The sequence below is a fragment of the Papio anubis genome, chromosome 18 (assembly GCF_008728515.1).
Source record: "Papio anubis isolate 15944 chromosome 18, Panubis1.0, whole genome shotgun sequence".
NCBI lineage: Eukaryota > Metazoa > Chordata > Mammalia > Primates > Cercopithecidae > Papio > Papio anubis.
In genome coordinates this window covers 22,028,919-22,056,888 of record NC_044993.1, presented here as the reverse complement: position 1 = coordinate 22,056,888, position 27,970 = coordinate 22,028,919, and the positions used below count along the sequence as shown (strand labels likewise).

The 27,970-nt window shown below is 50.9% G+C and overlaps 1 protein-coding gene across 3 annotated transcripts; it reads left to right on the top strand.

Annotated features, from left to right (window-relative positions):
* The first annotated feature begins 17 nt into the window (after positions 1 to 17).
* On the top strand, positions 18 to 27,632 carry LOC101022919 (nuclear transport factor 2). Of its 3 annotated transcripts, XM_017953700.3 has the most exons (6): positions 196 to 271; positions 15,716 to 15,803; positions 19,646 to 19,773; positions 23,185 to 23,256; positions 23,346 to 23,444; positions 25,862 to 27,632. In XM_017953700.3, the coding sequence occupies exons 3-6, from the start codon at positions 19,675 to 19,677 to the stop codon at positions 25,973 to 25,975; spliced, it is 384 nt and encodes a 127-aa protein (XP_017809189.1). In that variant the 5' UTR covers positions 196 to 271; positions 15,716 to 15,803; positions 19,646 to 19,674; the 3' UTR covers positions 25,976 to 27,632. The 3 variants fall into 3 exon arrangements, with proteins under 3 accessions (XP_003917112.1, XP_017809189.1, XP_003917113.1); XM_003917063.3 differs by lacking the exon at positions 15,716 to 15,803 and having other exon boundaries at positions 18 to 271; XM_003917064.4 differs by lacking the exons at positions 196 to 271; positions 15,716 to 15,803 and adding an exon at positions 299 to 744.
* The last annotated feature ends 338 nt before the right edge of the window (positions 27,633 to 27,970 follow it).

Here is a 27,970-nt window from a genome sequence, read left to right as displayed (position 1 = left end):
TAGACCACAATTCTCAGGGGCTTGCCCCGGCAGCCTCCCTCCCTGGCTTAGCCTCACCTCCCGCGCTGCGGGCCGTGTCTGGGCCTCCGCGCATAGCACACCGGGAATTGTAGTTTTCTCTTAGCGTGCTCATGCCGGAAAGGGGGGGCGGTGGGACTGCGTCTCCCAGAGTGCAGCGGGGCGGGCGAAGGAAGGCAGGGGGGAAGGGACAGTCGGTCGCAGACCGCGCTGGGTTGCCGCCGCCGCTGCCGCCATCGTGCCAGCCCCTCGGGTGAGTGTCGGGGCCAGCACGCCGGGGCGGGGGCTGGGCCGCAGGAGCCGCTCTCCGGGCTGCCGGGAGGCTCCGCTGAGAGTCCCCGGGCGGCCCCTCCCCTCCCCCCTCCCCCCGGCGGCCCGAAGCCGCGCGGGGCCCGGGCCATGTGTCGAGCGCGGCTCCGCCTCCCGCCGGTCCTGTGAGGCGGCGGCCGGGGGGAACGCAGAGAGAGCCAGCCAGGCGCCTATCTGGGCCGTACCGTGCTGGTGGCTGATGCACTGGCCTGCGCCATGGCCGGGCCTTTTTCTCTAGTCGGGACCATCCGGATGGGGCCTTAGGGCCCCGCCCCGTCTAGCCTGGCCCGGCCTGCGCTAGCCCCGCAAGCTCTGCAGGCTGGCTAGCGGGCAGACCCCAGTCCCACGTCCTGCTACCCACCTACGAAGGATCCGGGGATGGGCAGCGCCACCCGGCCCGCTCCAGAGTCAGCATGGGTAAGGGCGCCCGCCTGCCGCAGCCGGGGCTTGGGCCCCTCACCCTGTTCCCGACCATAGCCCGGCCGGGGTGTAGGTGAACGCCCCCTGCTTGTCTGCCCCTCGGGAGTGTACGTTTCTTACCGCTCGCTCTGTGGAGCCCGTACTAGAGTTCTCGCAGGGAGGGCAGGGTCAGGGAATATGGGGCGGGAGGGGATTCCACGGGAGACTTTACCCCTGGCTGGGCCTGATGGGGTGAGGCGGCTCCTGGCGGGTAGGCCCAGCCCACGCCCTTCTCTATCAGTGATCAGGCCCCAGCGGCAACTATAGAATTGCCCCGCAGAATGACTTCATAAGAATGGGATGTTAAGGTGGGACTTAATGCACGGGAAAGTAGAATTCAGGCCTGAGGTTCTTGAGCCTAGTGCTAAACCAAAACCTGGGCTGGAAGGGGCCTCTATGTGGAGCATGTAGATTTCAGACTTTGTAGGGCCCTTCCGAAGCCTGGGCCGCAGAACTAGGGCTGGAAGCTGCAGAAAGTCTGGCTTTCCTCACTTGCTTGCTCACTTCCCAACAACTGGAGCCGCCTATAAACAGGCAGGAACGTGATTGCTTTATGAAATTGCCCTTACTGCTGCCATCAGAGACCCTACTGAGTTCTGGGAGAAGGGTTATCTTTGACCGGAGAATACTATCCTGATAGCCTTTGTCAAGGCGCTTCTGATTGAGAGATGGTAAATTTAGGAACCAGTCCAGAGAAGACCTTGGGACTAGGGGAGAGATGGCATGTAAAGCCTTGATTTCTCTGAGCTGCAGTCTTTCCAGAGACTAAAGAAGCAGCTCAGGCCTGGCGCGGTGGCTCACGCCTGCAATCCCAGAACTTTGGGAGGCCAAGGCCAGCGGATCACCTGAGGTCAAGAGTTCCAGACCAGCATGGCCAACATGGCGAAAGCGCATCTCTACTAAAAATACAAAAATTAGCTGGACGTGGTGGTGCATGTCTGTAATGATAGCTACTCAGGAGACTGAGGCAGGAGAATTGCTTGAACCCGGGAGGTGGAGATCGCAGTGAGCTGAGATCACGCCACTGCACTCCAGCCTGGGTGACAGGGCAAGACTCTGTCTAAAAAAAAAAAAAAGCTGGGTATGGTGGCGCGCACCTGTAAACCCAGCTAGCTACTCGGGAGGTTGAGGCAGGAAAATCGCTTGAATCCGGGAGGCAGAAGTTGCAGTGAGCAGAGAGCATGCCACTGCACTCCAGTCTGGGCAACAGAGCAAGACTCAGTCTCAAAAAAAAAAAAAAAAAAAAAAGCAGCAGCTCAGTCTCTGCAGCCCTGGCCTCAGCAGCAAGCAGAATATCAGGTCTCTTAGGAGGGCTGATTGAGACCCAAGGTGAAGAAAGCAACTGCCCCTACATTTTTTTTTCTTCCCGCTTGAGTATTTTCCCATGTAATGTTTTTCTGGTCACTTCTTCCAAGTACTCTTTTTTTTTTTTTTTTTTTTGAGATGGAGCCTTGCTCTGTCACCCAGGCTGGAGTGCAGTGGCCAGATCTCGGCTCACTGCAAGCTCCGCCTCCCGGGTTCATGCCATTCTCCTACCTCAGCCTCCCGAGTAGCTGGGACTACAGGCGCCCGCCACCTCGCCCGGCTAGTTTTTTGTATTTTTTAGTAGAGACGGGGTTTCACCATGTTAGCCAGGATGGTCTCGATCTCCTGACCTCGTGATCCACCCGTCTCGGCCTCCCAAAGTGCCGGGATTACAGGCTTAGGGCACCGCGCCCAGCCTCCAAGTACTCTTGACTTAGAAGTTTTCTTGCATATGAATTGCTCTGCCTAGTTATTTTTCCCTGGTCAGGAAGAACGAGCAAGGATGCTGCTCAGATCAAACCCTGCCTTCTCTTTGGATTTTTTTTTTTTTTTTTTTTTTTTTTTTTTTTTGAGGCGGAGTCTGCGGCTCTGTCGCCGGGCTGGAGTGCAGTGGCGGGATCTCAGCTCACTGCAAGCTCCGCCTCCCGGGTTCACGCCATTCTCGGCCTCAGCCTCCCGAGTAGCTGGGACTGCAGGCGCCAGCCACCTCGCCCGGCTAGTTTTTGTATTTCTTAATAGAGAGCGGGGTTTCACCATGTTAGCCAGGATGGTGCGATCTCCTGACCTCGTGATCGCCGTCTCGGCCTCCCAAAGTGCTGGGATTACAGGCTTGAGCCACGCGCCCGGCCTTTTTTGGGGCTGAGTCTGGCTCTGTCGCCCAGGCTGGAAGTGCAGTGGCGGATCTCAGCTCACTGCAAGCTCCGCCTCGGGTTTTACATGGCTGCCTGCCTCAGCCTCCCGGGTAGCTGGGACCACAGGCGCCATACCTACCGCCCGGCTAGTTTTTGTATTTTAGTAGAGGCGGGGGTTTCACCGTGTTAGCCAGGATGGTCTCGATCTCCCTGACATATGATCTGCCCAGTGTCAGCCTTTCCCAAAGTGCTGGGATTCTCTTTGGATTTAACTTTCCTAGTCATATTCTGGCCCATGAGGACAGCAAAATCAGGATTCATCAAAGGGACTACCCACAGGACAATGAGGTGAAATCTAGAACTAGAAGCAGTTATTTCAAGCCTCTCCGTGGGTGTCTGGATTGGTACTTTCTAGGACACAGATTTCAGGTGAGCTGGCTATGGCTCTAGCTTAGTTTAGTATTTAGAGCCCTGGGTGGCTTGACCAGGAGAGGGTTTTTGTTTTGTTTTTGTTTGTTTCTTTGGAGACCAGAGTCTCTCTCCGTCCCAGACTGGAGTGCTGTAGTGCGATCTCGGCCCCACTGCAACCTCTGCCTCCTGGGTTCCAAACAATTGTTCTCCTGCCTCAACCTCCCGAGTAGCTGGAACTACAGGTGCATAACACCACACCTGGCTAATTTCTGTATTTTTATTAGAGATGGGGTTTTCACCATATTTGTCCAGGTTAGTCCGAACTCCTGGCCTCAATTGATGATCCACCTGCCTTGGCCTCCTAAAGTGTTGAGATTGCAGTTGAGCCTGCGCCTGGCCATGTTTTGTTTTTTGAGATAAGATGTTAGCTTCACCCTCCAGGTTGGTGCAGTGTTCCCAGTCGTGGCCCGACTGTAGCGCCGCGACCTCCAGTCGTGATCTCCCTTCAGTCTCCCAAATGGCTGGGACTACAGGCATGTAGTAGTACTCTGGCAAAATTTTTTATTTTTATTTTATTTATTTATTTTAGGCTGTTTATTAGGCGGAGTCTTGGTCTTTAGCCCCAGGCTGGAGTGCAATGGCCGCAGTCTCAGCTCACTGCAACCTCACGCCTCCCGGGGTTCCAGCGACTCTCCGCCTCGAGTAGCTGGGACTACAGGGGCACGTCACCATGCCTGGCTATTTTTGTAATTTTAATAGAGATGAGGTTTCACCATATTGGTCAGGCTAGTCTTGAACTCCTGACCTCCGGGTGAATCTATAGCGGCCTCCCAAAGTGCTGGGGATGCGTGAGCCACTGATCCCAGCCTAGTGCTATTTTTTATTTTTATTTTTTTTGTAGTGATGTGATCTCCATGTAATTGCTTGGAGGCTGGTCTCTCCAAACTCCTGAGTTCAAGTGATACTCCTCAAGCCTCCCAAAGTGCTGGGATTACAGACATGGGCTGTTAGTGGTCTAAGGGTTTTCTTCCAGGGTGAAAAAAAGATACTTTTCCTTCTCGAGGTTACTCAAGAGTAGGGAGGAATCCAGGTGCCTCCCTCTCATTCCAACCTCTAGAAGTTCCTGTAGCTTCTTTGTCTGAGGTCAGCTAGCCATCGCTAGGCATCCTGATCCTGATAATTTGTTAGCACGTTTCTGGAACTTGGCAGGCCATCTGGAGTCTCAGATATAAGAGAAGTACCCTGTAAGGGTTCTCGGGGATCTATCTGCATCCTCTGTTCATGTAAGGCTGACTTTGGAAGTGGGACCTACCAGCATCGGGGGTGGTTGGGATTTGGCTGCACAAGGATGAAGGATATTAAGATGCTTCAGGTTCAATTCAAGCTCAAATTGTGTCCTTTCATGTGTAGAAAGGCCTATCTGTATTATCAGTTTTTTTTGAGCCAGAGTCTTGCTCTGTTGCCCAGGCTGGGTAGGTGGCTTCTTGGCTCATGCAATCTCCGCCTCCTGGGTTCAGCGATTCTCTGCCTCAGCCTCCCAAGTAGCTGGGGTTACAGGTACCTACCACCACACCCGGCTAATTTTTTGTATTCTTAGTAGAGATGGGGTTTTTACCATATTAGTAAGGCTGGTCTTGGGACTCCTGACCTCAAGTGACCCGCCAGCCCTCGTGGCTGCACTAAAGTGCTAGGATTACAGAGTGTGAGCCACCGCGCCTGGCTGAGCCATCTCTTCTCTCCAAGCCATGTCTTGTTTTATTCTGCTGCCTTTGGAGTTGGTAGTTTGGGAGGGAAGAATTGCCAAGAGAACCTGAACTAGTCAAGGTCAGGTGACTCACACCTGTAATTCCAGCACTTTGGGAGGCCCCAAAGTGGGATCAGGAGGTCAGGAGTTGAGACTAGCTGGCCAATATGGTAAACTCCTGTTTCTATTAAAATACAAATTAGCGAGCATGGTGGCGGTTGCCTGTAATCCAGCTGCTTGGGAGGCTGAGGCAGGAGAATTGCTTGAACCGGGAGGGAGGGGCACGGTGAGCCAGACCCGTGCCACTGCACTCCCAGCCTGGCAACAGAGTGAGACTCTGTCTCTCAAAAAAATAAAGGAACACAAATTTTTTTAATACTTTAAGTACTAGGAGTACATGTTCTGGCGTGAATTTGTTACATATGTATACTTGTGCCATGTTGGTGTATACCCGTGCTCCTCATTTACATTAGGGTGCCATCTGTGCTATCCCTCCCCCACTCCCCCACCCCACAGCAGGCCCGGTGTTTGATGTTCCCCACCCTGGAGACACAGAATTTTTCAAATTTGAACTAGGCGGGGCCTTGAAAGTGGCTCAAAACGCCTGTAATCCCAACACTTTGGGAGGCTGAGGAGGTGGACCACTTGAGGTCAGGAGTTCGAGAAATCCAGCCTGACCAACATGGAGAAACCCTGTCTACTAAAAAATACAAAAATTAGCTGGAAGTGGTGGTAGATGCCTATAATCCCAGCTACTCTGGAGACTGAGGCTTGGGAGAATGCGCTTGAACCTGGGAGGTAGAGTTTGCAGTGAAGGCTGAGATGGTGCCATTGTACTCAGCCTGGGCAACAACAAGCGAAACTCGTCTGGGAAAAAAAAATTCATAACTAGAAGCCACCTTATATCAAAAAATTCTGGATTCAGCACCAGCTCGAAGCTGGAGTATCAGCTTGAGGCCAGGAGTTCAAAGGAAACCAGCCTTGTCAACATTGCAATACCCATTTCTACAAAAGAAAAATAAAAAAATAGCTAGTGTGGTTATGGTGTTGTATACCTGTAGTTTCAGCTGCTCAAGAGGCTGCAGGAGGTCAGGTTCCGTGAGCTATGATCATGCCTGCACTGTAGACTGGGGACACTCTACAGACCCTGTCTCTAAAAAAAAAAAAGCTAAGTTCTACATAATGAAACACTGGTATCTTTCTTTTCTTTTTTTCACCAGGCTGGAGTGAAGTGTCACTCTTGCCAGGCTGGAGTGTAGTGGCACAATCTCGGCTCACTGCAACCCCGCCCCCAGGTTCAGCGTTTCTCCTGTGTCAGCCTCCCGGTGGCTGGGATTATACCGCCTGCCATCACACCTGGCTAATTTTATATTTCTAGTAGAGATGGGGGTATTGCCATGTTGGCCACGCTGGTCTCAAACTCCTGACCTCCAGTCTGCCCACCTTGGCTTCCCCAAGTGCTGGGTTTTTAGAAGCGTGAGCCACCGTGCCTGGCCATTTTTTTCCTTTCTTTCTATTTATTTATTTATTTATTTGAGGCGGAGTTTTGCTCTTGTTGCCCAGGCTGGAGTGCAATGCGTGATCTTGGCTCACTGCAACCTCCCGCCTCCCTGGATTCCAAGCGATTCTTCTCCCTCAGCCTCCCCTAGTAGCTGGGATTACAGGCATGTGCCACCATGCCTGGCTGATTCTATATTTTTAGTAGAAGCAGGGGTTTCTCCATGTTGATGAGGCTGGTCTGAACTCTGACCTCAGGTAATCCACCCGCCTTGGCCTCCCCAAAGTGCTGGGATTGCAGGCGAGCCACCGTGCCTGGCCCTTTTCTCTCTTTTTAAAATTTTTTCTTAGTGTACATCATGGCCTTTTATTTATTTTAATGAGATAGGTCTCACTCTTTCACCAACAGTGAGACCCTGTCTTTATTATTTATTTAATTTATTTATTTTTATTATTTTTGAGATGGAGTCTCCTCTGTGTAGCCAGGCTGGAGTGCAGTGGTGATCTCAGCTCACTACAAACTCCGCCTCCTGGGTTCATGCCATTCTCCTGCCTCAGCCCCTCTCAAGTAGCTGGGACTCCAAGTGCCGCCACCATCCGACTAATTTTTTGTATTTTTTTAGTAGAGGCGAGGGGTTTCACCGTGTTAGCCAGGATGGTCTCAATCTTCTGACATATTGATCAGCCCACCTCAGCCTCCCAAAGTGCTGGGATTACAGCGTGAGCCACACTTAGCTGCTGTCTTTCAAATAAATTAAATAAATAAAACTAGCCAGATATGGTGCTGGGTGCCTATAGTCCCAGCTGCTTGGGAGGTGAGGCAAAAGGATCACTTCAGCCCGGGGGAAGTTCAAGTCTGCAGTGAGCTGTGGTGTCCTGCTGAAGTGCAGTAGTGCCATCTCAGCTCACTGCAGCCTTGACCTCCTGGGCTCAAACGATCCTCCCACCTCAGCCTCCTGAGTAGATGGGATTACAGGTGCTCACCATCACACCCAGCTAATTATTATTATTTTTGAGCGGAGTCTCACTCTTGCGCAGGCAGTGCAGTGGCACAATCTCAGCTCACAGCAACCTCTGCCTTCCAGGTTCAAGTGATTCTCCTGTCTCAGCTTCTACAGTAGTTGGGACTACAGGCTCCGCCACCATGCTTGGCTAATTTTGTATTTTTAGTATAGACAGGGTTTCACCATATTGGCCAGGCTGGTCTCGAACTCCTGACCTTGTGGTCGCCCTGCTCAGCCTCCCAAAGTTCTGGGATTACGGCGTGAGCCATTAAGCCTAGCCACACCTGCTAAGCTTTATATTTTATTTTTTTAGTTTTTGTGGAGACAGAAGTCTCACTATCTTACTTAGGCTGGTCTTGAACTCTGGGCTCAAGTAATCCTCCCAAAGTCCTGGGATTATAGATGTGAGCCATCATGCCCGGCCAAGTTATACAACTTTTGTGAGGGAGGCGGGATCTCACTGTGTTGCCCAGGCTGGTCTCAAATTCTTGACTCAGGTGATCCTCCTTTCTCTCAACCTCCCAAGTACTGGGATTATAGGGAACAGCCACCACGCCTTGTCTGTTGTCGTGACCTTCTTTTGAGATGGAGTCTCACTCTGTCACCCAGGTAGAGTGCAGTGGCGCGATCTCGGCTCACTGCAACCTCTGCCTCCGGGTTCAAGCGGTTCTCCTGCCTCAGCCTCTCAGTAGCTGGGACTACAGGCATCAGCCACCATGCCCAGTTAATTTTGTATTTTTTAGTAGAGATGGGGTTTCACCATGGCTGTCACCATGCCCAGTTAATTTTGTATTTTTAGTAGAGATGGGGTTTCACCATGGTTGGCTATGATGATCTCGATCTCTTCAGCTCTTCAGTCTGCCCACCGGCCTCCCACAATGCTGGGATTACAGGCATGAGCCACAGCGTGCCTGGCCTGTCGAGACCTTCTAATTTCCCTTCCTGGAGCATGGGTTTGTGGCTTCTGCTCCTTTCTGAGACCCTCTTATGAGTACTTTTAATTTTCCTGTGGTAGTACCCATGAGGGCATCTTCCAGAAGCCAGACAGGAATTCTCTCCACAGGGTGGGAGGTTCAGCAGGCCTGGTGGGAGGCTCCTTGGATGTTCCTTCAACAGATGGCCGTTGCCTGAGAAGGGGCTTACAGAGGGAAGCGAGGCCAGCAGGGACTTTAGAAATACTCCAATAGTGGCTGTTTTAGAATGCAATTCAGACCATTTCCTTGAGGCCTCGGGGACAGAGGAATAGTCCTTTTGGGAGTAAGGAGTGAATCCAAAAGCTTTCTAGAATGGACATTGTAGAAAGTTAGGCATGATTTCTTGGCGGGCAGGGGCTCACACCTGTAATCCCAGCACTTTGGGAGGCCAAGGTGGGTGGATCTCATCTGAGGTCAGGAGTTTGAGACCAACCTGGCCAATATGGAAACCCCATCTCTACTAAGATTCCAAAACTTAGCCAGGCATGGTGGCAGGTACCTGTAATCCCAGCTACTCGGGGAAGTGAGAGAATAAGCTTGAACCTGGGGAGACTGAGGTTCGCGGTGAGCCAAGGTTGTGCCACTGCACTCCCACAGTGGGTGACAAAAGGAGAGGTCTCTGTCTTAAGCAGGCCAGACAGCATTGCTGGGTGCTGGGTTTTTTTTAATGTTAAATGTTTTGGTAGAGGCATTTGAGAATGATGTTTGTGTGTTTGCAGTTCAGTTTGAGTTAGCTACCTTTTCTGGCTTTGAGATTCTGTGATTCTCTTCTTTGATCATGTATGGCAGGAATTCTTAAGTCCCTCCCTGGGGAGCCAGCAGTGTTTGGATTATCCTTGGAGTGATTTAGGCCATGTAATAATATTCGCTCTTTTTCTCACCCTGTCAGCTGGAGTGTGCCTTCCTGGGCAGTGCTTTGCTTGAATACCGGTTTGGCTGGGAAGGGCGTGTCTTGAGTGGCCAAGGGAGGGACCACGAGGCAGGAGTGGCCTGCCTAGGGACCGGGCTCCCTGCAGGGTGACCAATGGCCAAGAACTTCTTTCACTGCCTTGGCGTTACTTACTTGTTGCTGTACCTGCTGTGTGCCAGCTCCTAAGCCCCAGGCTGGAGACAGAGCAGCATGGGGGATGGGAACTTTCCTCATGAGAGGGGTTTCTGGGGTGCCACCTGGGAACTGAGGGCTGTTTGCCCAGTGTCCTCAGTAGAAAGCTGGGGTAATTTTGAAAATGTTTCTTAAAACCTCGAGATGATTCCCTCAGAGCCAGTGGGTCTCCCCAGGGCAGAAACTGGAAGCTTGCTGCCCCAGGAAGGAACTCTGTGTGGAGATACTGGTTCCACTTGCAGGTGGTTTTCAGGACTAGGAGATACAGAATTCTGATGTCTCTAAGGTATAAAAGGTGCTTTGACCTGCTGAGTAGGTGCTCAGGTTCTTCCATTCTAAAGGCTCATGGAGCTTGCTGATTTAAGTAGGGAGAGGAACAAAGGCCTGGGCCATTCCTTCGCCACCGATTTTTTTTTTTTTAGGAGGTGGGAAAATGAGAATAACTTTATTTCATTCTAGGGAGTGGGCAGACGTCAGCCTTAGAACTTCTGGAACTGCTTCTTGAGCAACGGCCTTGGTGACCTTGAACGATGAGCGCACTGTCTTGCTCAGGGGCTGGCACTCACCCACTGTTACGATGGCCAATGTGGGCGTCCCTGGGAAGCAGGTGGAGAAGTGTATGGACATGTTCTTATTATACCTGATTTTTGTCACTTGGGGGTGCTTTCTGCTACTCCACATTGGCTCTCAGCTGATTTGCATCTTGGCCAGTTTTTGGAAGGTTTAGCTCTGTGGCCCAGGCTGAAGTTCCGTGGTGTGATTTAGGCTCACTGCAACCTCCACTCTAAGGTTCAAGCAATTATTTGCCTCAGCCTCCTGAGTAGCTGGGATTACAGGCACCCACCACCACGCCCAGCAAATTTTGTGTGGATTTGTTTTTTTTGAGATGGAGTCTCTGCGTAGGCTAGATGCAGTGGCGCAATCTCGGCTCACTGCAAACTCTGCCTCGGGTTCACATGCATTCTCCTGCCTCAGCCTCCCGAGTAGCTGGGACTGAGTGCCTGCCACAGCCCGGCTAATTTTTGTATTTTCAGTAGAGACGGGGTTTCACCATGTTAGCCAGGATGGTCTCGATCTCCTGACCTCATGACCTGCCCTTCCGGCCTCCCAAAGGTGAAATTTTTGTTTTTTTTTTTTTTGTTTTTTTTTTTGAGGCCAGTCTGCATCTGTCGCCCAGGCTGGAGTGCAGTGGCCTGATCTCAGCTCACATAAGCTCCCACCTCCGGAGTTCAGGCCATTCTCCTGCCTCAGCCTCCCGAGTAACTGGGACTTCTGGCCGCCACCCTCGCCCGGCTAGTTTTTGTATTTTTAGTAGAGCGGGTTTCACCCGGGTTAGCCAGGATGGTCTCGATCTCCTGACCTGCGTGATCCATGCGTCTCGGCCTCCCAAAGTGCTGGGATTACGGGCTTGAGCCGCAGCCGGCCTTAATTTTTGTATTTTTTAATAGAGACAGGGTTTTGCCATCTTGGCCAGGCTGGTCTTGAACTCCTGACCTCGTGATCCATCTGCCTCAGTTTCCCAAAGTGCTGGGATTACAGGTGTGGGCCACCACACCCAGCCCAGTTTTTTTTTTTTTTTTTTTTTTTTCTTTTTGAGTTGGAGTTTCGCTCTCATTGCCCAGGCTGGAGTGCAGTGGCACGATCCTGGCTCACTGCAAACTCTACTTCCCCGGTTCAAACAATTCTCCTGCCTCAGCATCTGGAGTAGCTGGGATTACAGGCGCCTGCCACCACGCATGGCCAATTCTTTGTATTTTTAGTAGGGACAGAGTTTCATCATGTTGGCCAGGCTGGTCTTGAACTCCTGACCTTAGGTGATCCACTTGCTTTGGCCTCCCAAAGTGCTGGGTTTACAAGTGTGAGCCACTGTGCCGGCCCCATCTCGGCCAGTTTTGTGAACATTCTAATGCTAGCTATACCGGTGGCTTTTTGTGGTCTTAAATTCTTTCTTAACCTCTTGGAGTCTTTGTTTCCTTGTCTATAAAGTGAAGATAATCATACCAGCTTCACAGGGCTTGTTGTGAGACTCAAGTGAGAGAACACAGAAGTGTTTGACTCACAGGAGGTGTTCCCTCCACCACCCTGTGGACGCCATGGTCATCCCTTTATTCCCTGCTCTTCTCAATCTCAGCGTGTCACAACAGTATTGGCCAGGTCACAGGAGTGGTCCCTTAGGGGTCTCAAGCCCCATTAGGGGAGCCAAGTCCATATTTACCTGACCATCAAGTTCATAGCCTGAGGCTCAGTTCAGGGATGGGAGCTGGGTAGAAGGAATGGGGCCCCAGAGGTCTTCTGAGTCACTGGGGAAAGGGAGGTTGCATATGGAGTAAGTGCAGAGCAGAGACCAGAATGCAGGTCTTGGGATTCAGCTGGGCCAGTCAGGGAAGCCCAGTGGCTATAGAACCCTCCCTGCAGGTAAAAGAGGAGGAAGGAGCCCTTAGGGTGCTGTGGGCACCTAGACCTCAGGTGACAGCCCCAGGAAAGGATTCTGTCCTGGTCAGCCATCTGGGTTGATTTCACTCCATCCTTCAGGCAGGGGAGTGGCGGGCCACACAGTTTCCATTCCTGGTTCTAGGCCTACTCCATGGTGTGGGTGAGATACCTACCTTCTTCCTAGCTGTTGACCTAGTATTCACCTAGGAACCCGTACTAACTCCTAACAGCTGGGTCCTGCTCCATACCCCATCATTTCCTCCTAACATCCTACAATTACTAATGATAGGACAGAGTCAAAGGGTCACATAACAAGGGAGACGTGGAGCAGGCTAGAGGCTAGGTTTTTGAGGGTGTGGCTGTGCCTGCTGTTCAACCACAGCTGTCTGTCACGTCACTTGGACCTTGGGAATGAGAGAGTATTGGGGCTAAGCCCCACTTGCCACATGCTACAGACAGATAGCTGGGTGGACAAGAAATAATTGTTTCCTCACAGCTTGGACAGAAGGTGTGGGTGGAGGGGAAGTGGGTCAGTAGGCCACTTGAGTGAAGTTTGCACAGAACTCACTCCTCCTCCAGAGAAGAAGGACTGGCCTCTCAGCCCAGACTCTGACACACTCATGCACTTAGTCGACAAATAGTTATTGAGGGCTGGGCCAGGTACCATGGGAACAGGGATGACTAGGGGTGCTTTGTCAAGGAGATAGACCGTAAACAAATACCAAAATGTGACAATGTCATGCAGTGATAAGTGCTAAGAAAACAATACAGGAGGCAAAATGGGTAACTAGACAGCTACTTTATTATTTATTTATTTATAAATTATTTATTTATAATTTATTTATATATTTATTAAAATTATTTATTTATTTATAAATAAATAATAAAGACTGACTCTGTCGCTCAGGCTGGCATGTGGGGTGGCATGATCTCGGCTCACTACAACCTCTGCCTCCCGGGTTCAAGTCATTCTACCACCTCAGCCTCCCGAGTAGCTGGGACTATAGGCACATGTCACCATTTCTGGCTAATTTTTGTATTTTTAGTAGAGACAGGGTTTCGCCATGTTGGCCAGGCTGGTCTCGAACTCCTGACCTAAAGTGATCTGCCTGCTCAGCCTCCCAAAGTGCTGGGATTACAGGCATGAGCCACTGTACCTGGCCACTAGACAGCTACTTTAGACCGAGCCACTAGATAGCTACTTTAGACTGAGTGGTCAGGGAAGGTGTGAATGAGGAGGTGACATTTGAGCTGGCACATATGTGACACAGGAAGGTCTAGGAAGTAGAGTGGTCCAGATAGAAGGAGCAACAGTTACAACGCCCTGTAGTGAGAACAGACTCAGCATGTTCCAGATGGAGGAAAGTGCCTGGTGCGACTGGAGAGGAGGGGAGGGAGTGGCAAGAGATGAGGTTGGACAGCCAGGAGGGCCAGGTCACCTAGGACAGGACAAGTAGTTGATACTTGAAGACAGGATAAGTGGTTGAGACTGTTCCAGTGCTGCTGCCTTGGACTCCCAAAGTGTCCGAGGGATTACATTTATGATTACGGATGTGAGCCACCGTACCCTCAAGATACTTTTTGCACTCTGGCTCCAAGGGTTTGTTTTTGTTTTTGTTTGTTTGTTTGTTTGAGACGGAGTCTCGCTTTGTCCCCCAGGCTGGAGTGCAGTGGCGTGATCTCAGCTTACTGCAAGCTCCGCCTCCAGGTTCACGCCATTCTCCTGCCTCAGCCTCCCGAGTAGCTGGGACTAAAGGTGCCCGCCACCATGCCCGGCTAATTTTTTTGTATTTTTAGTAGAGACGGGGTTTCAGCGTGTTCGCCAGGATGGTCTCCATCTCCTGACCTCGTGATCCACCCGCCTCAGCCTCCCAAAGTGCTGGGAGTACAGGCGTGAGCCACCACGCCCGGCGATTTGTTTGTTTTTTTGAGACAAAGTCTCACTCTGTTGCCCAGGCTGGAGTGCAGTGGAGCGTTCTTGGCACACTGCCACCTCCACCTCTCGGATTCAAGCAGTTCTCCTGCCTAAGCCTCCCAAGTAGCTGGGATTACAGGCGCATGCCACCACACCCAGCTGATTTTGTTTTTTCTTTTTTTTTTTTTTGAGATGGAATTTTGTTCTTGTTTCCCAGGCTGAAGTGCAATGGCACAATCTTGGTTCACCACATCCTCTGCCTCCCGGGTTCAAGCAGTGCTCCTGCCTCAGCCTCCCAAGTAGCTGGGATTACAGGCATGTGCCACCATGCCCAGCTAATTTTTTGTATTTTTAGTAGAGATGGGGTTTCTCTATGTTTCCCAGGCTGGTCTGGAACTCCTGACCTCAGGTAATCCACCAGCCTTGGCCTACCAAAGTGTTGGGATTACGGGCGTGAGCCACTGCTTAGGCCTTTTTTTTTTTTCTTTGAGTTGGAGCCTCGCTCTGTCACCCAGGCTGGAGTGCAGTGGGGTGTTCTCAGCTCACTGCAGCCTCAGCCTCCTGGGTAGCTGGGATTACAGGTGTACCCACCGCGGCCAGCTAATTTAGTTTTATTTTAATTTAATTTAATTTAATTTTACTTTATCGTATTTTATTTTATCTTATTTTGAGATGGAGTCTCACTCTGTTGCCCAGGCTGGAGCGCAGTGGCACAATCTCCACTCACTGCAAGCTCCGCCTCCTGGGTTCACACCATTCTCCTGCCTCAGCCTCCCGAGTAGCTGGGACTACAGGCGCCCGCCACCACGCCCAGCTAATTTTTTGAATTTTCAGTTGTTTTACCGTGTTAGCCAGGATGGTCTCAATCTCCTGACCTCGTGACCCGCCCACCTCGGCCTTCCAAAGTGCTGGAATTACAGGTATGAGCCACCATGCCCAGCCTGTTTGTTTCTTCTGAGGCAGAGTCTTGCCCTGTCACTCAGGGTGGATTGCAGTGGTAAGTTCACAGCTCACTGTAGCTTTTACCTCCTGGACTCAGGTGATCCTCCCACCTCAGCCTCCTGAGTAGCTGACACTACAGGAGTGAACCACCATGCCTGGCTAATTTTTAGAATTTTTTGTAGATATGAGGCTTTGTTGCTGAGGTGCTTCTAGAACTCCTAGACTCAAGTGATCCTCCTGCTTGGGCCTCCCAAAGTGCTGAGATTACAGATGTGAGCTACCATGCTCTGCCTTGGGCCTGAGGGTTTTAAGCCAGGTTGGCTATCAGTCTCCCTGTTGGAAGAGTCCTTTCTGGGCTGTGCTTCAGGGCTGTGTTTTTGGCCTCCATGATAGCATGTGTGGGGGATAGCCACGACTGGTACCGATTTCACGGCCCTCACTGCAGGTCATGCAGATCTGGAAGGAGTGACATGGTCTTCCCAATCACTCTCCTGCCTCGGGCTAGCATCTTTGTCTGCTCTGCTTTGCTGAGATGGTAGAACAGGGTTGTGACTTTGAAGGTTTGAGAAAACTGACATCATCCTCCATGAAAACTCATGTGTTTGGACTTTGGGTTTGATGTGGAACTCTTCTGCCTGAGGCCTTTGTTTGGAGGTGGAAGCCCTGGTTCAGGACTGCCTTGCCCCTTTCTGAGAGAGCCAGGCTCAGAGGAGTGCTCTCACTGATGTGGTCTGTTTGTTTTTGTCTCCAGGCCCAAGTTGTCACTAGGAGTCCTGACTCTGGAGAGGCCTCCAAATCTAGTCAGTCCAATTCCACCACCTATCAGCTGCTGACCTAGAGTGAGTTGGAGTTGGCTAACCTCGCTGAATCTCCTTTTGGTCATCTGTAACGTGGGGGTTGACTCACAGGGTGTGGTTACAAACAAGTGCACATAAGCTCTTTGCACATTTCTATGCCTAATATGCATTGGTGAAGATGAAGTGTTCACAACCAGACACTGTTATTTTGAGTTTTGTTCTTGGAAACACTTAAAATTGGAGGATAAAAATGGGGTTTTTCTGTTGTCTAACGGGATCTCCTGGGTCAGAGGTTTTAACCTGGGATCTATGGCTAAACAGTTGAAAATTATTCACAAGGCTGGGATATCTCTGCCTCTGAGCAAATGTGTTGAGAGAGGGCCACAGTTGCCGAGACATTCTTAGAGGGTCTTTGTGCTCACAGAGACCTAATGGTCAGCGAAGGCTGGTGTTCAGAGGTCATCAGAGTCTTTTCTGCTCCTCAAGGAGCCGGGCCTCAGCCTGCAGACTGTTGGGGTGAAGCAGGAGATGGTGTGGTCAGCGGCCCTCTCACAAGAGCTGTAGGAGAAGCTGTCATGATAGTCAGTTCCCAGTCTAATGTGAGGCTGCCTCTGAGCCCAGGCTTTTTTTGTTTCTTTCCAGCCTATTACTTGTACAGTAAATGTGTTAGAAACAAGATCAGAGCTTGCTGGCTATTTTGGGAAACATCCTCCAGCCTGGCCTGGAGGATGTGAGAAGGGTGGGGATCGCAGGAGGGGACTTGCCTGTGTACAAAACACAGTGAATAGGCTTTCAGTAGGTTCTGTTGTGTCTGTGTATGTAGCTGGATTGATGTAGGAGGGAATGGCTAGAGAGATGGGGATGAGGGTGGAACTTAGGGGGTTTGGCCTTTAAGCCAAAAGCAAGGGTGTTGTAGGGGAGGAGCATGGTCAGCTTTGTGGTTTAGAGCTCAGGGATGCAGAGTTAGCAGAGAAAGAGACGGGCCTTGACCAGAGGACCCAGTGTCAGCACTGATGTACCAGATGAGCTTAGGGCAAGACCCAGCGACATCACTGGATGACGGTGGATTCTGACAATGTGGCTGTTGTGATCACTACGTGGAAATAAACACAAGACGGTGAAGCAGGCCTCAATCCACATAGTTTTGAAGGTTCCTTCTCATTTTCTGGGAGCCCCTGATCTGTCCTCTTCCTCAGAGAGCTTACTCTTCCCCACTCTGCCCTGCCCTACCAGGCCAAAGGATCCTTTTCTTCCTTTATTCCTCCACCCCATTTCCTTCTACCACTACTTCAGTCAAGGAGTTTTTGTATCAGAAAGTTATCACAGGCTGGGTGTGGTGGCGCACGCCTATAGTCCCAGCACTTTGTGAGGCCAAGCTGGGCGGATCACTTGAGCTCAGGAGTTTGAGACCAGTTTGAGCAATATGGCGAAGCCCGGTCTCTGTAGAAAACACAAAAAGGAGCCAGGCGTGGTGGTGCTTGCCTGGAGTCTCATCTCCCTGGGAGGCTGAAGTGGGAGGATTGCTTGAGTCCTGGAGGTTGAAGCTACAGGGAGCTGAGATGGCACCACTGTACCCTGACCTGGGGGACAGAGCGAGACACCCTTTTCATGCCCCAAGACATTTGCTGGTGCTGTTTCTTCTGGTTGGCATATCCTTTCTGAGGACTGCCCAACTTTGCTGTGAGCCAAGGGTAGAAGGAGACATGGCCCTTATCCATTCCTCCAGCTTTTCCCCTACCCTCAGAGCTCTTAGGCACTGGGTATGGCACCTTGGAAGCTGCAACAAGGTCAGGGCATGTTGAGTGACTAAGCATAGCAAATGCTAGGGTGGAAGGGGCAGAAATGCCAGGGGCGGGAGCTGTGCTTTGCCTTAGGTCCTCTAAGTTTGTGTGTGGGTACAGCCAGAGTCTGACCCCTTGGAAATGTGACCAAGACCACAGTGAAGACTAGATGATGGTCCTGTGCTTTCCCCACTTGTTGATTTGTTTCTTGGCAGAATGAACTAGGATACACCTTGTGTTCCTGTGTGGCAGGCATGACTGGATCCAAGCTTTCTCCCCTGCTTGCTTTAGATTTTCCTGGACATTTCTTAGTCATCCCAGCACTGAGCTTCTATTTTTAGTGCCACTACCTCCTAGGGGACCTAAAATAAAGCTGGCTTAGCTTCCTGGTCCCTCATTGGCTTGAGTGTTGGTCACAGAGTGGAGGATTGGCTGTGTTGTCACTCTTCCCCTACATAATTCCTCCCCACTGGCTCCTCTGGCTTTGGGTGAGGTCACAAGGACTGGAGTGAGCTAGCACTTACCATGTTGAGCTGAGGGCTTTATCATGTTCCCTTAGAGAAGCTTCACAACCACTGGCACTGTCAGGTTGCCATCCCCATCTTACAGTGGAGGAGGCTGAGGCCCTAAGAAGGGCAGTGACTTGCATCAGATCCCACCACTGCGAATGCTTGTCTGCTGGGATAGAACCCACGTCCTCACTGCTTTGGTTCAGAGTCCTATTATCAGGACAGAGGGGGTGGACTCCTCTACAGTCGGGGCCAACCACAGAACAACACGTGGGTCTGCAGTCGGGATCTGCAGCGAGATGTGGGCTTCCCTACTTGGAAGAAGCCTAGCAAAGCCCAAGCGACTCTCCCATCTGGGGCTTGGGTTTTCCATCCAGTATCCTTGCAGCCATGGTTTCTAGTTGGGAAGGGGCCTCCCCGCTCTCTCAGAGACCCAAGAGAGACAGCTCCTTAGGGTGAAGGCAATGCTGGGATGAGGGGATATATGAAGTGATGACACGTTTCCCCTCACAGCCTTCAGCCCTGCTTTCCACAACCCTCAGCTTTCCCTCTGATACTTAAACTCATGTCCCCAGTTCTGAAGTGGGTAGGAGTTACTCCAGTCAATGAAGAAATATCCTAGAAAGGGCCAGGTCAGGTATCACCTGGCCTCGGGGAAGTAAACTGCCCCCATGAGACTAAGGGGTCACTTGCTGTTTTTGTCAGAAGAGGGGCCTTGACTGGGTGCAGTGGCTCATGCCTGTAATCCCAGCACTTTGGGAGGCCAAGGTGGGTGGATCATCTGAGGTCTAGAGTTCGAGACCAGCCTGGCCAACATGGTGAAATCCAATTTCTACTAAAAATACAAATTAGCTGGGTGTGTTGGAGGGCGCCTGTAATCCCAGCTACTCCCGAGGCTGAGGCAGGAGAATCCCTTGAACCCGGGGAGCGGAGGTTGCAGTGAGCCAAGATCGTGCCATTGCACTCCAGCCTGGGCAACAAGAGTGAAACTCCATCTCAAAAAAAAAAAAAAAAGAAGAAGAAGAAGAGGGGCCTTGAGAATCTGCCCCCATCCTCACTGGGTCTTCTTCCATCTGTCAGCATAGCCCTGGGACAGTGTTGGGGGCCTGAGCGCTGTAATACAAAATAGTACACACACACAGATATCAGTTGTTCTGGGCTGTAAAGTGGGAAGAACAGCAATAACTCTGACCTTGCAGTTTGTTGAGAGGATTACATGGAAAGATATTGGAAGAGTGCTTAACTCCTCCCATAAGGACCCTCCCCTTACTGGGCTTTCAAGGGCCTGCTCTGACCTTACTTTGTTGTAGATCCACCCTCAGCATCCCTCCTGTGTGCTCCACGACCCTGTCATCTATGTGTCTCATCAACCAAGAACTCAAAGGAAAAGCTGGGTCTGGTCCACCTCTGGGCTCCCAGCACTGGTCTGACTTGGGAGGGGTCTCCTGCCAGTTCCCCAGGGCCTCTCCGTGTACTCTGAGAGAACAGATCTCAGCAAAGGACTCCAGGAAGGCCAGTGAGGGGTGGGGGTCAGTGGCTGGTCACCTACTTTTGTGGTACCAATGCTTCCCTCCTGGTCTCATTGGTCTTGCAGGTCTCCGTGAGGCCGGGTGACGCTCCAGAATGGGAGACAAGCCAATTTGGGAGCAGATTGGATCCAGCTTCATTCAACATTACTACCAGTTATTTGATAATGATAGAACCCAACTAGGCGCAATTTACGTAAGTTTCCAGCTCTAGGCCAGAATAGGACCTAAGGGAATCAATCTGGATGTTGGGCGAGTATGTCCAGTTCACAAGTTTTGGCAGCCCTATCTGGACTGGCTACACCTCTGTATCTGAGCTTTTCTCCATGGGACGGGTCTGAGGCCTGGCCCAACTAACTACCTGGTCTATACTTTTCCTTTTGTCAACTTCCCACAAGAGTGGGAATCCTGCTATTCTGGGCAGGGTATTCTGGACTTGCCATTCCATGTGGCCAGCACTTGTCATGGCACATGGTTTTGGGTTGGGCAGCAATAGGCAGAGGTTAGGGCTCATGGTGCCCTCTGGAGGCAGCAGCCATGAGCATCCTCAGTGCAAAGCTAAGCTCTCCTGGAGGCCTGGGGTCCAGCTTCCTTTTGGATCCAAAGCTCCTGAATGCTCATGGGAAACAAATGGGGTTAGCCTAAGGGAGGCTGATATGTCATTTGACAAACCCTTCTATGCAGGCATTGTTGACTGCTCCTTTTTTGAGATGGAGTCTTGCTCTTTCACTGGGCTGCAGTGTAATGGCTCGATCTCAGCTCACTGCAACCTCTGCCTCCTGGGTTCAAGTGATTCTCCTGCCTCAGTCTCCTGAGTAGCTGGGATTACAGGTGCCTGCCACCATGGCCAGTTAATTTTTTGTATTTTTAGTAGAGACGGGGTTTCACCAGGCCAGGCTGGTCTCGAACTCCTGACCTCATGATCCACCCACCTTGACCTCCCAAAATGCTAGGATTACAGGCGTGAGCCACCACTCCCGGTGTTTGCTGCTCTTATAGTGGTGTTCATATACACCAAGAACTAATTGTACTTGACTCTGCCTGAGATTCAGTCACAAAAGTGTGATTGATCAGGCAGGTGATCCTGATGGGAGTGATAGGAGTAATCCAGGCACAGTCTCAGAGCCTGACTGGGCTGAGTGTCCATAGTCTTCCGTGTCTGTCTCCAGAAAGTCAGGGTCCATTCAGAAATTTTGGAAAAAATAAGGAAATCTTATTAGTGGAAGACCAATTTCAGCACAGATATTATTTGATTGTCATTATCATAGTAGAGTTTTTTTTGTTGTTGTTGTTGATTTTTGAGACAGAGTCTCACTCTGTCACCAAGGCTGGAGTGCAGTGGGGTGATCTCGGCTCACTGCAGCCTCTGCCTCCTGGATTCAAGCGATTCTTGTGCCTCAACCTCAGGAGTAGCTGAGACTACAGGCATGCACCACCAAGCCTATTTTTTTTTTTTTTTTTTTTTTTTGAGATGTAGTCTCACTCTGTCGCCCAGGCTGGAGTGCAGTGGCGCAATCTCGGCTAACTGCAACGTCTGCCTCCTGGGTTCAAGCTATTCTTCTGTCTCAGCCTCCCAAGTATTTGGGACTACAGGCACATGTCACCACGCCTGGCTAATTTTTGTATTTTTTAGTAAGAGATGGGGTTTCACCATGTTAGCCAGGCTGGTCTTGAACTCCTGACCTCAGGTGATTCGCTTGCCTCAGCTTCCCAAAGTGCTGGGATTACAGGCATGAGCCACCGCGTCCAGCTACGCCTAATTTTTGTATTTTTAGTAGAGGTGACATTTCACCATGTTGGCTAGGCTGGTCTCCAACTCCTGACCTCAGGTGATCCGCCTGCCTTGGCCTCCCAAAGTGCTAGGATTTACAGGTGTGAGTTACCATGCCCAGCATAGAGTTTTTGAAAACTTGAAGTGATCTGACCTGAGATCCTGGCAATTCTGCCTCATTATCTCTCTCTTTTTTTGTGTGTGGGGGGGCGGGGGGGGTGGAGTCTCACTCTGTCACCCAGGCTGGACTGCATTTGTGCAATTTTGGCTCGCTGCATCCTCCACCTCCCAGCTTCAAGCAATTCTCATGCCTCAGCCTCCCAAGTAGCTGGGGTTACAGGTGCGCACCACCATGCCCAGCTAATTTTTATATTTTTAGGAGATGGGGTTTCACCATGTTGGCCAGGCTGGTCTGGAATGCCTGACCGCAAGTGATCTGCCCACTTTGGCCTCCCAAAGTGCTGGGATTACAGGTGTGAACCACTGGCCTCATTATCTCTGTCGCCCAGGCTGGAGTGCAGTGGCGCCATCTTGGCCCACTGCAAGCTCTGCCCCCTGGGTTCATGCCATTCTCCTGCCTCAACCTCCCAAGTAGCTGGGACTACAGGCGCCCGCCACCATGCCCGGCTAATTTTTTGTATTTTTAGTAGAGATGGGGTTTCACCATGTTAGCCAGGATGGTCTCGATCTCCTGACCTCGTGATCCACCTGCCTCGGCCTTCCGAAGTGCTGGGATTACAAGCGTGAGCCACTGTGCCCAGCCTGGCCTCATTATCTCTTAGAGCAGGCCTGAGCCAGAGAGTTAGGAAGGTCCTAAAAGAACAATTTATATTTATTATTTCATAATATTCAGCACATTACCCCTTTGAAGGTTAGGAAACTAAGACTCAGAGAAATAACTTACTAATGTCACAGCTAGTAAGTAGCAGAGGTCCTTTTGAGTTCTGCCCTTGAAAGCTGTGGAAGGGAAAATTTGAGGTGGAACTAAGCTAAGTGGGTTACATGTGAGATATTGCTTCTTGGTGGTAGGGAGGGTCCCAGACTAGGCCTTGGGAGGCCTTGTCAGCCTCTATCTCTCCCTGACCCCAGGGGTATCCAGAAGGCTAGCTAGAAGGTCCACAGTAGAACTGAGCCTGGGCCGTGGAAGGTGATGAATGTGGAATTTTTCCAAGTTATTTCTGATGACTTTTTTTTTTTTTTTTGAGATGGAGTCTCACTCTGTCACCGAGGCTGGAGGGCAGTGGCGCGATTTCGGCTCACTACAACCTCCCCTTCCCAGGTTCAAGCGATTCTCCTGCCTCAGCCTCCTGAGTAGCTGGGATTACAGGCGTGCACCACCACGCCCAGATAATTTTTGTATTTTTTACTAGAGCTGGGGTTTCACCATGTTGGTCAGGCTGGTCTTGATCTCCTGACCTTGTGATCTGCCTGCCTTGGCCTCCCAAAGTTCTGGGATTACAGCCATGAGCCACCGTGCCTGGCCATATTTCCGACACCTTTTGGGGACTGACACCACACAGCAGGATGGCTGAGCTCAGGCCACATATAGCCCTCCCGGGCCTATGCATATCAGTGGCCATATGACTTCTTAAATACAAATGGGAAGTATATTTTATTAAATAGTCTTTCAGAGCCTGGGTCCATGGGACAATGGGGTATACTTGAAGATGTTGACAGTGTAATGTTTGGGGGTTATACTCAGTCTCCCTCTTTAGACAGGGAAACTGAAGTGTGGGCACACTTCTCCAAGCAAGACCCTTTTCAGAGTCTTTCCAGGGCCTTAGAGATACCTGTACTCTGAGGTCCCAACCCTGGGGTTTCCTCTGCATTTTTCAGATTGACGCGTCATGCCTTACGTGGGAAGGACAACAGTTCCAGGGGAAAGCTGCCATTGTGGAGAAGTTGTCTGTAAGTAGGGATGAAAGCCAGGGTGCAGGTGGCTCCTTTCCCACCTCTTCGGGCTTTGGTTCTCCCACCTCCCACTCTCTCTCTTGCAGAGCCTTCCGTTCCAGAAAATCCAGCACAGCATCACCGCGCAGGACCATCAGCCCACTCCAGATAGCTGCATCATCAGCATGGTTGTGGGCCAGCTTAAGGTAATGGTGTTGTCGCAGTGGTAGGGAGGGCTGGGCAGGCAGAGGAGAGTCTTGTGTCCCTGTTTTCCCTGTGGATGTGGCCGGCTTATCTAGGGACACCCAGACAAAGTGACTGTCTAGAGCTGCGTAGTTCAGTATGCTAGCCATTATCCACATATAGGTGGCAATTTTTAAGTTACATTAATTAAGATTAAAACATACTTCTTCGGCTATACTAGCCATATAGAACATTTTTGTGACTGCAGAAAGTCCTATTGGCAGACACTGGTCTAGAGCCTTTATCTGGAAAAGGGAGAAGTATTGGAGCAGGATGGGACTGGGGTGCCAAGCCACTAGGCTCCCACCTGCCCCAAGGTCAAGGTGGACAGGCCAGCTGGGTGCTGAGAGGCAGTCCACTACTGCAGCTCTTGCTACCACTCCTCAGGCTGGCTGCTGGCTCCTCACCTGCTGAGCAAAGCAGATTCCTGGAACTCCCTCCCTCCTTCCCTCCCTCCCTTCCTTCCTTCCCTCCTTCCTTCCTTCCCTCCTTCCCTCCCTCCCTCCCTCCCTCCCTCCTTCCCTCCCTCCCTCCCTCCCTCCCTCCTTCCCTCCCTCCTTCCTTCCTTCCCTCTTTCTTCTCTTTCTTTCTTTCTTTTTCTTTCTTCTCTCTCTTTCTTTCTTTCTTTTTTCTTTTTCTTTTTTTTTTTTTTTTGAAGACAGAGTCTCGCTCTTGTTGCTCAGGCTGGAGTGCAGTGGCACAATCTCAGCTCACTGCACCTCTACCTCCCGGGTTCAAGTGATTCTCCAGCCTCAGCTTCCTGAGTAGCTGGGATTACAGCCACCTGCCACCATGCCCAGCTAATTTTTTGTATTTTCAGTAGAGACAGGGTTTCACCATGTTGGCCAGGCTAGTCTTCAACTCCTTGACCTCAGGTGATCCACCCGCCTTGGCCTCCCAAACTGCTGGGATTATAGGCATGAGCCACCGCCCAGCCTGGAACTCCTATTTCTCTTTGCATTTTCCTTTCTCCTTCTCAAGACCTGTTATTCTCAGAGACTTCCTGTGGTCCCGCAGACCTGCCAGGAACTCTCCAAGGACCTGCTGTGCTTCAGCCTATTAAAGCCAGATTCTGGGCCAGGCGCAGTGGTTCATGCCTGTAATCCCAGCACTTTGGGAGGCCGAGGCAGGTAGATCACCTGAGGTCAGGAGTTCGGGACCAGCCTGACCAACATGGAGAAACCCTGTCTCTACTAAAAATACAAAATTAGCCAGGTGTGGTGGCACATGCCTGTAATCCCAGCTACTCGGGAGTCTGTGGCAGGAGAATTGCTTGAACTCAGGAGGCGGAGGTTGTGGTGAGCCGAGATTGCACCATTGCACTCTAGCCTGGGCAACGAGAGCGAAACTCTGGCTCTAAATAAATAAATAAATAAATAAAGCAAGCCAGATTCTGTTTCCAAAAACACCCTTCTTCCCAAAAATAGCAGGACAAATTGGCTGCCCCTTGGCCTGGGCTTGTGTCTCACAATAACATGGTCACATGCTCGCTCTCTCTAGCCTAGCTGGGACAGGGCTTCCTGAGTCCAGAGTGGGTGTGAAGGTGGTCCTGTTGGCCTCTGCAGTGGACGCAGAGGCACCTGCTTTCTGGCTTGGACTTTCCTGTGTCAGTTTATCCTGCCTGTCCAAGATGTCTTGCTCAGTGCCTGCGCCTGAAGAGGGACAGAATTCAGGAGGTCCCTGTAGGGAGTTCATTGCTCACTTTCTCAGGCAAAGGTAGTAAACACTGCTCCTTCCCACCTGGCTTCACATTCTTCCTGGTGATTCTGTCCAATTTGGAGCTCCCAAACAACTGATTTGCCTCCTTGATGACGATAATTCCCAGAAAGCAGGTGATGTTAGAGACAGTGCTGGTTAGCTAGGCTCCTGTTTCAACTAGGCCTCATCCTAGTTTTCTGCAGTTTGGCTGCAGGTTTCTTGCCTTTTTTTTCATCTCAAATACTGTTTATTACATGACAGGAAACATCATCAGATGGTGAACCTATGTTTTCAATATTGTTTGCAGGTTTTTTTTGATACACTGAGTACTTGGTAAATACTATGGGATTAATTTCAAAATTGTGATCACTTGTGCCTGGAGGTATGTGCTTGGAGGCAGGTACATCCTCTGTCTTTGCTATAGCTAAGGGTGAATTATTGTGCAGTTTAAGCACACATAGCAGTAGGCGTGGCTGATTGTTGACCTCCATGTGCCCAGGGCATTGTTTCATACATTATATCAATTCACATTCACAAGTACCCCTTGGCTATACTGGGATTTGAGTTCAGGACAGTAGGGCCTGATCCTAAAGTCCACATTTTTTTTGCCCTATTCTCCTACCACTGAATTATCTTCCTGTTTCTTGATCCCCTTACTGAATCCTCTTCTCTCTCCTCACAGGCGGATGAAGACCCCATCATGGGGTTCCACCAGATGTTCCTATTAAAGAACATCAACGATGCTTGGGTTTGCACCAATGACATGTTCAGGCTCGCCCTGCACAACTTCGGCTGACCTCCTCTCAACTAGGCACTCACGCTGTTTCCTCCTCCCTCCTCTTCCCAATACTATTCCCACTCCTCCAGATGCTCCAAATATCATGCACAAATGAGCAGGGCCGCGGCGGGAGTGGGCGCAGTGCGCTGCTGCCACCGAGGTGTTGTGCATGATGTTTGGACACTAGACTAGTTGCATCTGATGGGAGAAATTTGTGTTGTACCAGCGCATGCCTTGGAAAGACTTAAGTAATGCAAAAGGTTGTCCTTTTTTTTTTTTTTTTTTTTTTTAATCTACTGACAAGTTGCTCTAGTAACCCAAAGAAGTGAAGGAGAAAGCAGCTGCCTCACCGCCCAGACATTGATTTGTTCAGATGTTTCAATGCCTCATGATACAATAAAACCACAAAAATTTTCTTAACAGTTTAAATTGTTTTAATTAGTTTACTAGTTGGCTGGGCATCGAAAGCCACCTGGACCCATTGTCTGTCTCATGTCTCACCCTCCCACTTCTGCCCCAACTCTGAATACCTGTTTCAGGGAGAAACTGCTGAAGCAGCACTCCCAGCTAGCCTCTCAGAAGCCCTGTAGGGCAGTTCTCTCCCACTCCGCAGGGCGACTGGTCTTGGGAAAGCAGGCAGGAAGAGCTCAGGTCCGACTTGAAGCTTCTCGCACTGAAGCCTGTGCTGTCAGTTCTGATACCTCCTGTGACCTCTACTCTGGCGAGGTTCAGGGCTCTAGTAGCAGGAGAGATGATCCTGAATCCTGCTGAAGCTGGAGAGGCCTTGGCAAAATGGCCCATCGCATTTAGGCCCTGTGGGCTGAGGTCTCAGCAGTATCAAGGGAGGGGTCCGCTGTATCCCCAGAAGGATCAGGATCATATCCAGGGTGCCCCACATACACCAAACCAGGCAGAGGGCAGCTCAGCTCCTGTCCCATCTGCTTTGGATATCATTACCCAAAGGCAGGTAATCCGAAGAGCCAGCCTCCACTGCCCACAGAGCCAGGCCCAGTTGGGTTGGAGTATAGGTCAAGAGCTGTGGAAGGAGGCAGTCTGTGAGGGACTCATAATTTAGGAGTCCTCACCCCTCAGACTGCTGCAGAACATTGCCAGGCCTCTCTCTATTCCCTTCCTCAGAATACAGACTTCATGCTGTCTTCAAATCCCAGGGAGTCTTAGCTATTAGGGCAGTTTCTGCTTCTCCATTTTGGGGACAAACGCCTTGCCCAATACAAATCTAGCCCCCCATCCCACAGACTTCTGGATGGTATAAACCTAGTGGTAACGTAGCAACGATAGGCCAGAACCAAACCCAAGATTTGGGTCAGTGCCCTGTTACGGGTTTTAGGATTGGTAAGGACACCACAGCTAAATCTGACGTGTAAAAGGATACCCTTCCCCCATCCCAGTGTGGGTGGACTGTATCCCCAACTCTTCAGATCCCATAGATTGCCGGGTCACATTGGGCACAGGGCTGGATGGTGTGCTGTTTGAGAGGACAGCATGCTCAGGAGATTTCAGTGGGAATGATCTCTAGACTGATGTGTATTTGGGGAAGTGGGGGTGGGGAAGAGGTAGGTGCCTGCTGCCTCAAACCACCTTGTGTAAAATCTGCAATACAGCTTCTTCCATGTACCTGTGCCTGAACTGTCTGCAATAAAGAAGAATTTGTAAACTGTGGTTTCTTTCTTCTAACCTGAGGGTGCCAGGTGGGACAAGGGGATGCTGGGGGACAGTAGGGAACAATGACTGATCATTGTGGTGGGACCATCTCTGCTCTTGCAATTCCCGAGTTTTATGACCTCGAGCGTCGCCTCAGGCCTTGAGTTATTCCCACCCATTCTCCAAAGGAAACCTGAGGCACCTGCCAATTCAGCATATTCTGGGGGTCTGAAGGACCTTAGCATGGGCGGGTGAGTTGACCCCGTCCTGGGACCATCGGAGCCATGCTCTGGGAGTGGGCAGGGACCTGGCGGCTTCTGAGTCGAGTAGGGTTCTGGGTGGCCCAGTGCG

Excerpts from the sequence above, each read along its gene's own strand:
- LOC101022919 (XM_003917063.3), top strand. The coding sequence starts at position 19,675 with ATGGGAGACAAGCCAATTTGGGAGCAGATTGGATCCAGCTTCATTCAA. Across the intron at positions 19,774-23,184 it reads CCCAACTAGGCGCAATTTAC|ATTGACGCGTCATGCCTTAC; the intron begins GTAAGTTTCCAG and ends TGCATTTTTCAG. Across the intron at positions 23,445-25,861 it reads TGGTTGTGGGCCAGCTTAAG|GCGGATGAAGACCCCATCAT; the intron begins GTAATGGTGTTG and ends CTCTCCTCACAG.